At 43.9% G+C, this 12,500-nt stretch overlaps 1 protein-coding gene across 2 annotated transcripts in view; it reads left to right on the plus strand.

Annotated features, from left to right (window-relative positions):
• The window catches only part of LOC138013456 (hemagglutinin/amebocyte aggregation factor-like), a 327,884-nt gene that overhangs the window by 13,263 nt on the left and 302,121 nt on the right, over nt 1-12,500 (plus strand). Inside the window, exons 2-5 of one of the 2 annotated variants that reach the window (XR_011125225.1) lie at nt 5,115-5,301; nt 5,795-6,017; nt 10,913-11,065; nt 11,766-11,959. Coding sequence is in view for 1 of the 2 variants with exons in the window: in XM_068860552.1 (XP_068716653.1) it covers nt 5,121-5,301; nt 5,795-6,017; nt 10,913-11,065; nt 11,766-11,823 (615 nt within the window). In the remaining variant the exon portion in view is untranslated. Of the gene's footprint in view, nt 1-5,114; nt 5,302-5,794; nt 6,018-10,912; nt 11,066-11,765; nt 12,130-12,500 lie in introns of those variants that run through there. The other variant, XM_068860552.1, reaches the window with a different exon arrangement.

Genomic DNA, 12,500 nt, shown 5'->3' on the forward strand with positions numbered 1-12,500 from the left:
AGTAATCAGCGTGCAACGGACTAGTTGTCCGAATTCACGATAAGGGAGTTGGGCCAAATGGGCTACATCAGCTCTCAACACCTGTCGTCCGAGCTTGGCGCCCGACATACTCGAATGACACAGACCGACATTTCCTTTCACACCTTTCAGTTATAGCTTTTTAAATCGACCTGAAGATCGTGACATTTCAATTTCAAGAATACAAGAACGCAACAGTCCTGTGTCGTGTCCGTTCTAATTTACGGCACATTTCCAACTCTTCTTGTTTACGGACGTGTTTCTTTTGGGCCAGCCATGGCTGCCTCTTCATCAACTTGTCCAATTCCGTCTTGAACCCTTCCTTGGGCATCACCCTCGTGGTGTTCTCATCTAACTCTCCGTCCACTTCGGCCAGCCAATTGGATTTTTCCTCCCGTTCTCCCTTCCAACTACTCTTTCTGGCTTCCTCCAATCGACGCACAAAGATCGGGTCAGACCAGGGTTGGTCCAACCATTGGAAGAACCGACAGAGTGGGTTCTGGTGGCACACCAAGAAGAGGCTACCTACATTGGGCGAGTAAGGATTGACGGTCCGTACCACTTTACTCTTCTCCCCACAAAGACAGGGCCAAGGTCCTTTCGTGACGTCCGGGTGGAGTTGCTTCGGGCTACAGGCTCCCACGCTTAGGCTTTCTCCTAACCTACCACCCAGAACGGATATGTCTTGTCGAATGCCAGGCAGTACACGTAAGGAACGTTGATCTTAGAAAATCCCTCGACCAAAGGCGTCTCTTATAACGGACACAAGATAGGTTGATACGTTGGGTCTGGAGATGGTTGTGGAGGTGGTGGTGGTGCTGGCTCTGGTAGAGGCACAATCAAGGGCTCCCGTTTTTCCTCGGGTTCTGCGGTTGTTGCTGGCTCAGCCGGGTTGACGACCACCAATCCTTGTGGAGGCCAAAAGGATTCTACCATCTCTTCGTAGCCGGGAAAATCGTCCAAGCACGGTACGGTTGGTGATGCGGTGAACGGCACGGGCTGTGACTAAGCAGAGAGGTCAGGCTTTCTAGGAAAAAAAGAAATAAAACATGAGTATCCTTAACGATAGCACCCTTCAGGTGAGGGTTGAAGGGTAACTCACCAAGCTCCCTCACCATGAGTCGCATCTTCTCCCGGTGCTCTCTCTATCTTCGCCTTCTTCCTCAAAGTAATCTCTTGCAATTCGGGTGGCAGGACGTCCCAGTAGCTCCCTATGTTGCAATGGGGCCACGGTCTTTGGTGTGCCCTTTTATCAGAACAACACGGAACAATCCAGAGCCGATCCTAGGGTCGCTGGGTCTCCTGGGGACAAACCCCCTTCATGGTATTCCCTCGGACAGCGGAGGTCTGGGATCTTCCTTCAAAAGGATTGGCGTGTGGGAAAACGTCATTTTCCAAAATGGTGAAAGACCGACAAACCGATTTGGAAGAACGTCATGCATTTGCCAAGATGTGGAAATGGGCTAGTCCCGACAAGGTCCAGGCCCAGAAGAAACCATGACGAGAGAGACACAAGCAACGCAAGCTTCAAGCTAGACCCGTCCTCTTACCAGCTCTGGTCAACCCAGCCAAGAAAGCCGCCGTGCGTCATCAACAGGATCTGGAATTAAAGCGTCGGTACCGCCAACGACGCTGTGAACAACTTTGTGAAAAAGGCCGGAGTGACCATCGTGATCATTGCGAACAAATCCTGGAGAAGAAACGACATCGATCCCGGCGACGCCGGGTCCAGCGTCAGCATGAGCTCTTGACACTGACGGGAACCCTGGCGATACACAAGGAGCATCGGGATCTCTTAATCCAGGCTCGGAGGCGTTGGGATCGGGCCCATACTAAGCTCTTGACGTTGACGGGGACGTTGTCAATGCTCGAGGACTACCAAGATCTTTTCGGGTAAGCACGGAGGCGACGGGTCCAGCAAATCGAGAGAGCGTGTCGCCAACAGACCCTGGAACGCCAGCGACGATATCGCCAACAACAGCCTGGAACAAAATCGTGAGGCTGTCCGGCGTTACTATCGTCGCCATCTCCATCAAATCCGCGAAAGGTAGAGGGTGTATCGAGCGAACCACCGCGAGCAATACCGCCAAAGGCAACAGGACTACCGGGAGACACGGAAGAGACACTAGGATGAGGAGAGGCAATAAAATCGTGGAGCAGTTTCGAGCCTCCTATGATCTTCTCCAACCAACAGGCACGGCGGTGATGGCGTGTCATCGTGGCCTTTGGGTAACTGCACGAAGTGCGTGCTCGCTTTAAGGACTGGTCCGTCCCGCATCATCAATGTCACCAGTGGCGGATAGCTTGTTTGTAAGTATGGCCTCCGACCTCCCACGCCTCCGTATTTGAGAGAAGGTTTGGCCCGTTTGAACCGATTCGTTGCTCCTCCTGCATCCCCGTCATGCTAGTCGTCGTGCTCCGACCTGTCGAAGACCGCCGCTCTTTTGGATAATCTCTGGCTTCGCGCCTGTCCGTCGTCCCTCTCTTCCGACGTGGTGGTGGAACTGGACGATCTGGTCCCACCGCCTCCCGAACCCTTCCAACGCTCTGAATACTTGGCTCCACGACGGACTCTTCCGGTGGATGAGACCGTCACCGATGTGGAGGCGAGCAGCTTACGACAGATACGGATCCATCGGTCTTGGACTGAAACCTGACAGGAAGAGGACCGGGAACAGAGGTTCCAAAACATTTTAAACGAGGTCCTAGAACGTCCCGGCCCTGACGTGGAGTTGTCTCGTGCGACCAGTCAATGCCAACGTGAAGATCTGGTTGAATCTTGTGATAAGGCGGCGGAATTTTTCGCAGAAACAACGTCCCTGGATTTTCTGGCGGAACTGAGCGATCTTGACGAGGATTAAAAGCTGCGGGGTGCTTGTAAGGGGCACCAGAGTCCAAAACTCGATGTAATTCTTCCTTTTTTGTAAATAGTGCACATAGTTGCTTGTTTCTATCATTAAAATCATTTTTTGATGCCATTCTTTCTCCCTTTTTTGTCCGAGTGGGGTCTGGGTCCTTTTCCCGCCTTTTTCCTTCTTGGGATTATCGATGACGTCATTTCTTCTCCACCAATCCCGTGGCCTGACCTCTTGTATCTTCACCGACCCTTGCCCTCCCTAACGATGGTGAAGTCACATAATAACTGGTCTTGACCATTATCACTGAGTGAATATTTATACAATCGCTGTCTTATTTCGTGAATAATAAGCGCGCCCGTGACCACATTTCACTACCGGTTAATTGAACCTTTCATGGAGACTATAACTATCATTGAATTTTACTTTAAATGTATACTATCAATTATTCGACCTCTTCTGTTCAATCTAGATGAGTATTTGACCATTTGGGAAGTTTTCTTCAAGGCGATCAGTTAACCTTGAGAACTCGAACTTCTTTTTACCAGAAAGTCGAATTCCATCTCGTGTTATTCGTTTTGCCATTCAAGTTTTCCTTTGTAGTTTTTGTGCATATTTAATTCGATAGCTCTTTGAACCTTTTCCATCACCTGCAATTTACAAGAACTCAAACCTCTTCACCTCACGGCGAGAACATCGTTAATCCTTTTAAATGATTTAATGTTATAGGTCGCATATCTAATGTTCATTTTTATTCCTAAACGAAAACTGAATTTTTAGATTGTTGTTATCGCTGATCAGAAAACGTTAAAAAAGATCAGAATTTACCGAAACTCAGTGACAATCTGGGCTTGTTCAAAAACTGATTAATTAACGGCAAATTAATTTGCAAGGAGGTTCCAAAACCGTCATTCTCCCATAGTCATAGACAAAATATCTTCATTGGTTGGTAAATAAAATAAACTTTCACTTTTTTTATTGTACGTATAGGCTGTTAATTAAGTATACATGCAGTTGTTCACTTATGGAAGATTGTCGCCTCTCTTTACTAATATTCGTTTGAACGATGTAACTGTAACAATAACGTAAGTTGTTTAAAAAATTGAAACTATTTTTGTAATGATTTGAAGTTAAGTGATATCAAATCATAACCTTGTCTTGGATTGCCTGGAACATCGTTAGGAGTATAGGTTGATTGTGATGACCGTTTTCAGTCAATCGCCCACTTTTGCTTTTTCCATTGAAATTAACAATGGCGAACCGTGAAATCGTTTTCTCAGTCGTTCGTGCGGAAAGGTCTGAAAGCGGTTTGTTCAACAAGGGATAACAGAATGTGTACAATGAACATTTGAGTTCGATAAGATACATTTCACTCGTTGTTCTCTCGATTAGCTCAATTCTATCAAGAACGCACTGAACATCGTACGAGAAATTGCTGATTCAAAGAGTGGAATTCACGCTTCTCGGAGTTTAAGGGTGACGAGACCTATAATGTTCTCTCCAAAAAATGGAGCCTGCTTAGAGGTCGATAGAGTGATGAATGATGACCAGCAACAAAAACCGCCAGACGTCATGGTGAGCCGTGTGGCCATTGCTGGGCAGATACAAAACTCTCTCGCCTCGCTCTTTCTTCCGTCAAAAAACAAACTTGCGTCCGCAATGACCTCTAAGTGACAGTTCCTTGTAAGGAACTTAGTTCATTCTGTTTGAGAAAACATGTTTTTAACATGTTCCTCTAAAATAGAAACTTGTCATCTCACTCGGCTGTCAAATACATTCGGGCATTGAATAGAGATAGTACAAAAGCTTGACTTCTAGAAACACAGGGTCATTCGATTCGGCTTCGCTGGACAGCAATTACTTCTGAAATGGCGACAATTTTTTTTTGCCCCTCGGAGACCAAGAGACGAATCAGGCTTTCAGGTGTGTGTGGATCACTGAACAGCGCTGAATTCAAACATCCCTAGCTCGATATGTTTCGCTATGAGCTACCGTGGTCCCGTTAAAGTCTTCGAGGCATAGAATCATAACAGATATAGTGTCACTTTTTTTCGGCATTGCACAGCGGTCAGACTGCTGTTCGTAGCTTGCGAGATTAAAAATGCGCAAGGTGTATTTTTGGATTTGAACTGGATTTGACCTTGGTGATTCCGAAATAATTCAGACACACCACACTTTCACAGACACTGTTTCCAGAGATGCACTCTGTAAATGATGGCTTTTTTTTCTTTCTCTTTTCAGATAACCATGAAAGAAAACAAACTTGCTTTCTTTTTGCTGCTAGTGCTTGCATTTGAGATTCTGTTTTACACAGCTACCGAAGCTCGCTCTCGTGGGTTTTTGGAAGATAGATCGTGCTCGTCGCTTCCTTCGGGTGTGGCATGGGTCAACAATTGGCGTCAAGATTTCACATTCGAGTGTCAAAACAGTAAGAGACAATTTAATAATCTCCTCATGTTATTTCTTCTACTAGCATTCAGTTTCTAGCAAGCAATGCAAGGAGCACCTCGATTGAAATACAAATATCACAATATTGCATTATTTTCTCATGCCTTGAGTCTCTAAAATAAATTACTTGGCACGTAAAGGGGGCGAAGTACGGAAGGTGGCTTTGAGGGCCATCTCAATCAATTGAGCTCCTGAAACAGGCTACACACGTCCAGTTGGGGTGCAGGGATGGGGCAGTGGTGAGAGCACTCGCTTCCCACCAATGTGGCCCGGGTTCGATTCCTCGACTCGGCGTCATATGTCGGTTGAGTTTTGTTGGTTCTATTCTCTGCACCGAGAGGTTTTCTCGGGTTACTCCGGTTTCCCCTCTCTTCAAAAACCAACATTTGACTTGATTTGCGTTGATTGTTAATTTCACTTTACTTTATGTTGATAGCCTTTGATAACCTGAACTTGTTTTTATTCCATTACAGGTTATTCTATAAGAACCTGGCGCAGTCAACACCGAAACTGCCAGGAAGATCGCATCCACTACTTTGAATGCTCGCACTGTCCGATGCGCAACCAAAATAATGACTGTTCTTACACAGCAGACTTCGGAAACGAATATGATAAAACGCTGTCGTTCAAATGCCCTCTCAATGGCTTTGTCACCAGAGTCAGCAGCACCTACAATTCGTATTATAAAGATCGCAAGTAAGGATTGACCGCCGTTTAGATGTGTCGCTTGGCTGAAATTTTGGCCAAAAACTTTTATAGTGCTTTTCTTGATACAAAGACAATGATAAAAACTCCAAAGATTTGTCTCCTATTTAGAAGTGTTGACTAGAAGTAGGGTCTGGTTCTACAAACCGAAACCTTCAGCCCAGCCCTCTTCCCCACATTTAAATGTTAACTCCCTGAAAGTGAACCAGATAAGCCAAATTTTGAAACCCTTCACTGCTTTAAACACTAAATCGAGATTTCGTCGTCTTCTTCCTCCTTTCAAAGGGTAAAGAATAATGTTTTATGAATTCCTAGATTCTCAATTGAAACGATGTTTATGTGAATTTCTTTCGATGTTTAGCGATATCTTTCTTGTGCATCACTGCGCACATCGATTCTGATTGGTCAAAAACTCTCGCCAAATCAGTTTCATGTATACGTATTCAAAGCAAAAGTCAAATCAGCTTATTTATGAACTTTCTGAAAAGGGATTTTTATCTTTTGGGGTGTGGTTTAAAAATAGAGGCATGGCTTTTTGGGGGGTATGAAAACAAAACATCATTGGTAGATTGATCTTTTCCTCCTACCTTTCACCTTTCTCTTCTTTCCCGATTATCCTCACTCCAAGTACTATTACTGCCACCCCCTGACTAAAAATCCTACTTACAATTTTTCCTTTTACAGTAAGTCTGATCTTTCTGCCTAAGTTCGAACCACTGCACTTGATGTATCGTCCGATTACTATCCCGGAGCTTTCTCCACTGAGCCACCGGGAAATGATTTCAAGTCCCACTCTTCCGTCGGATAACATTCGTAGTAATTTGCATAATCATAAGCGGGCAAATTCAAAAAATTGCCTGCGATGTACTATACTTCATAATTTTTGCATTGAACATAAAGAAAAACGACCATAATAGGCCTTTTTCGATATATGAAAAGGAAAAGGAAAGTGGATGATATGCAAATATTTTTTATTTCTGTCATCACTGCCTCACTATCAAGCTAAATATTTGATATTTCGACAATGGCTTATTTGTCCCGAAATCCCAGGAGTCATGTCAGAATATTCATAAAAAGCGAACAGGGCTTACATTTCATCACAATCTCCTACAAAATATGGCTTCAAACTGCGACTATTCCACTCCAAATTGTGTAGACAAAATGGAATTTCTTTCTGCGGTGAACAGCCTTCAAGAACAGCAAAAGACCAGGAAATCTGAGTTACTTTATTCGTAGACGACAATTTCTATGAGCGAGCAAAAACACATCTCGTCGCTAAAGAAAAAAAGAATTCAGATGGAATTGAGAAGGTCATGACAAAATCAGAGGTACATACCATCAAGCGAAAAAAGTGGACGGTGTTTTCGAACAACCAAATCATTACTTGCGACAACAAGGTAGTTCTTTCCAAGAGTCAGCTTCATGAAAATCTCTTGTTTGCACACAACAGAGTTGCAAATAGAGGGCGACAAAAAACAGAACACTGGGTGAAACAGAACTTTGCTGAAGTCAGCTAAAGGGTTATTAACCTCTTTGTGAGCTTATGTCGACTGCATGCAAAACACAAACCAATTACCAGTAGGATCAAAGAGGTAATCAAACCATTACAAGCACCGTCATTTTTGTCAATGCTGGAGATTGGACTTTCGTAATTTGCCGTGCACATGTCGAAATCCTCAAAAGTGGGTGATTAACCTCATCGATCATCGTTCAAAGTTCGTCAATTCACATCCGTTACATGCAAAATCAGCAGATGAAGTTCTCGATGCTTTAAAGAATTACTTCTTTTCCTATGATGATACCGGACAAAAATTACTACAGACAATGGAAATGAATTTTGCAATGCGAAACTCAAATCATTTTGCGAGGAAAATCAAATCAAGCTGTACCATGGAGCGGCAAGAACTCCAACCACACAAGGGTCTTGTGGAAAGAAGAAACAAAACATGGAAATAACATATGGGGCCAATAATTATGGGGTAAAATAACAGGAATATTGAAAGATGGTGCCAATACACAATGCAGGCTTCATATACTATGAACATCACGCTCCATCATCATCATCATCATCATCATCAAGTCTCATCGCGCCAGTAGGAGCATAAGGGCCTCCACGCTGTCTGACCAACACTCCCTGTCTTGTGCCACCACATTGGCTACTTCCCAGCTCTTCCACGACTGTTCTTCCCCAAGTAGTTTTTGGTCTTCCTCTCGCCCTCCGGCCTTCAGGAGTCCATCTTAATGCTGTAAAGCAGTCTTTCTCACCCTCTCTCCTTAGTATGTGACCTAGCCAGTTCCACCTTCTTCGCCGCGCCTCAAAACGTATGTCATTGATCTCAGCCAACTCAACCACCCGCTTGTTTGTCACTTTCTGCTGCCATCTAATCCACATTATCCGTCTCAGGGACTGGCAGTGGAAGCTATTTAGTTTCCGTTCATCGTTCTTGGTGATTTTCCACGTTTCACAGCCATATAGTAGGACAGGTCGAACTAGAGTCTTGAATAGGCGTATCTTGGTTCTCCTTCCTATTCCTCTAGCTGCCCAGACTCTCCCTAGTCTCTGGAATGCGCCACCTGCCTTCTGTAGACGGTGCATAATGTCTTTGCTACCTCCACCCACCTTGTCTACAATAACCAGGTATGTAAACTCCTCAACGTCATCCACTTCTTTGCCATCAACCACAATCTTCTTGCTGATACTAGGACACACAGTCCTCAGAGTCTTGCATTTTTTCGCATTACGTTTGAGTCTTACTCTGCAGCTGGTTGCGTCCTCAGCCAATCTCCCAGTCTTTTCATGCAAGTAAGTCATTAAATGACAGTAGTACAATGTCATCTGCGAAATCAAGGTCCTCCAGCACTGTTGTGAAATTCCATCTTATCCCTCTTCTCTTGCCTGCCGTTGTCTTTCTCATGACCCAATCCAAGCACAGTTAGAATAGGAATCCTGACATCAAGCAGCCCTGTTTTACCCCAGACTTGATCATAAACCAGTCGGATGTCACACTCCCATCGACAACTGCGCAATCAAAGCCCTCGTATATACCCGCTATCACTCTCACCATCTTGTCTGGTATCCCATATACCTTCTCATGATATTCCATATGCTTTCTCTGTGAACAGTCAAAGACTTTTTCAAACTCTACAAAGTGCACGTACAGACCCGCCCTCCACTCATTCGCCTATTCTAAGATGTTTCTAAGTATAAAAATCTGCTCAGTTGTACTTTTCTTGGGTCGAAACCCAGCCTGTTCCTTTCGAAGGTTCTTCTCCACACCTTTCGTGATCCGCTCCAACAGCATTCTAAAAATATCTTACTAATGACAGGTGGTAAAGTCACTCCTCTCCAGTTGTTGCATTCGCGCAAATCACGTTTCTTCAATACCTTAACAACAAGTCCCTTCTTCCACACTTTCGGCCACCTCTCAGTTTCCCAAAGCCTCTTGCAACAACTAGTCAGCCTACTCGCAGTGACGACCATCTCAGTTCTTAATAATTCCGAACACACCTCGTCTACTCCAGCCGCTTTCCCCGGCTTTGTCCTCTTCAACGCAGCCTTAACCTCTTGTAATCGCCATCTTCCTAGATCTATTTCCTCAATCTTCTCCGATTATACTATCTCATCCTTTTCCACAGGATTCGTTGGGTCATCTCTGTTTAATACTTCACTAAAGTGCTCCACCCATCTCTGCAGTCTTTCTTTTGTTTCGGTCCTAAGCACCCCTTGTTTGTCCTTAACACCTATTTCTTGCTTCCGCCTTTCTCCAACTATCGACTTAGTAATGCTGTTTAGCTCCTTGCTCCTACCATTCCCGGCGGCCTTTTCTGCTGCTGCAGCCCTCCTCTCTAACCAATTTCTCTAATCTGTCCTAGCACTTAATTTCACGTCGTTGTTCTTCGCATTATACTTCTCCCTCCATCTCTGTTTCAGTCGTTCCGATCTTTGCCTCTTTCCTCTCCTTGATCGTTTCCCATGTTTTGCTCCCAATCCATGGCCTACTAAACTTTTTTGAACTCCCCAGGACTTTCTTTGGTGCATCTCTGTATGTTGCCAAAACATATCATGTTCTTCCTCCTGATCATTTATGTCTCCTAAAGCTTCGAACCTATTCCTCACCTCTACGTTATACTTGCTTCTGATCTCTTCACTTTGCAGTTTACTTATGTCAAACCTTTCCCTTGCGTTCTTCCTTCCCTCAACTCTTGCCAACTCTAGACGTATCCTCGTTCTCACAAGGTAATGGTCACTGTATACGTCTGCACCTCTCATTACCTGGTGTCTAGTACAGATGTTCTCATGTTTCCATTCACTAGAACATGGTCAATCTTATTTACTGTCTTCCCATCTGGTGACATCCAGGTCAGCTTATGGATATCTTTATCACGGAAGATTGTTCCAGTTATGATAAACCCATTTGCACTACAGAAGTCACATAGCCTCTCTCCATTGTCATTCATGACACCAACGCCAAAGTTCCCCATGACCTCCTCTCTATTGGTATTGAGATAATTTAAACCAAAAATTAAATTCAACCAAACATATTCACCACTATATTACTCAAAGACGAACTTGTTCAATCCAACACAGTTCTTTTCATTATTTACTTCTGTATAATAAGTAAATTGATATCCATGTATAATAACCAAAACTAATCCTATTCTGACCCTAATTTTTCTCTGGGTGCATATTCAACATAGGTAAAATGAGGATCACCGATTTAACCTAGGTAAAAACGGATTCAACCTGCGAACGGATTTCACCCGCAACACATATGCCTTGTTTTTCTTGAAGGCCCTTTTGGCTGCGCTTAATCGACAAACGCTCCAGAAGAAATACACCTTGTAATCGTTCACAGAGGAATTATTTGATGCAATTTTTGTTTTAGGTTTTCGTTTCGCTGTTGTCGTAACTATCGTTATTGTGCGTATGACTGCCAAGTTACACACCTACTGAATGGGTGGGATCAAGAATTGAACTACAGGATTCCAGTTGGCTATTTCTTGGTGGGAGCTCGAAGCGAACATAATAATCACTATGAGTAAGTGTTGCATCTGTATTGGCTTAAAGGTCAGTCACAGCGCAGATATTAAGGCCTGGCTAAACGCTCGCAACATTGTTGCACGATGTTGCGACATGTGTTGAATGGACTGGCCAAACGCACGCAACATATCTCAACAGGGTGGCCAAACGTACACAACATGTTGTGCTCAACAATGTTGCAAGATGTTGCGTTGAAATGTTGCGAGCGTTTGGCCAGGCCTTTAGACCTAATGGGGCCACGCAACATATCTTAGGGTACTTACTGTCAACAAATCTTGAAATCACAGTATCTTCCCAAAGATAAAGTGGAAGAGCTAGTCATGATAGTAAGAAAGGAAAAAATTGAAACGGATTGCATTTGGTGGCGTGGAAAAATTTCTTGGCCTGACCTCTACCCGTTTTATTACAAATCAGCTCAATAGTGGGGGTTAATGCCCTGAACCGTCTTGTTCGTTATTAAACTGTCATCTTCAAGTAGGGACCTTTTCTGGTCAAGTAGGGACCTCTTAAAAATTCAGCAGGACTAAAAAACGAATACTTTAAATCAAAGTATCTTGCCAACACTCTTTAAGAAAATGTGCAAGAGTAATAAAAAGGACAAGATAGAGTTGCATATTTACAAATATTACAATTGTATTTGTTAAAACTGACCAGAGATTTAGTTTCTGAGACATGACCTCTTGGTTTTTCTTATACAGGGACCGGAGATGGAAGTTTGAGATCTGCAGATTTACCAACGTTTGCACGAAAAAATAAAGTGCTTACAGCAGAGAAGAATTAAAGGGGATACCTGATATTCATGTCAAGTTTGACAGCAAAACCACTGTATGGTGAAGGGAAATTATAACAAAGAAGGAGCTCATGAAGAGGACCTTCTATCTCCACTAATCCCGTAAGTCAACACTTTCCCGAGTAAATGTATTTTTAGGAACAGGTTTTTCCGCGAAAAGTCACATATTTTCCTTGACACTGAGATAGCTTTGTTTTGATTGGCTTTTACAAAAGTGGGCGTGCTGAATCTCCCACGGGAGGCGTTCTATAAATAAATCTACTCGGAAAAGAGTTTTTCTCTGTCCTTGTGTGGGCCCATTTCCATCAGTAGGGCTAACGCTCACATGGTTCATATGGGATAGAAATCTAGCACTTCACATTACACTCTATTCAGTTAACCCTGTTTAAAATATAAGTGCTACACGGCCAACGTTTGTATAAACGTAACCTTTCCTTGCACTTGTACATGTTCATTGCCGTGACTTTTACATCTTCAGTTCCCACGGCCTGCTCCCGTCTGACCTTGTAGCTCAGTCGGTAGAGCGGCGGAGATCTAACCCGAAGGTCGTGGGTTCAATTCCCACCCTGGTCAGAGTTTTTCTCTGTCCTTGTGTGGGCCCATTTCCATCAGTAGGGCTAACGCTCACATGGTTCATATGGGA

This window comes from Montipora capricornis, chromosome 8 (genome assembly GCF_036669925.1).
Source record: "Montipora capricornis isolate CH-2021 chromosome 8, ASM3666992v2, whole genome shotgun sequence".
NCBI classification, from domain to species: Eukaryota; Metazoa; Cnidaria; class Anthozoa; order Scleractinia; family Acroporidae; genus Montipora; species Montipora capricornis.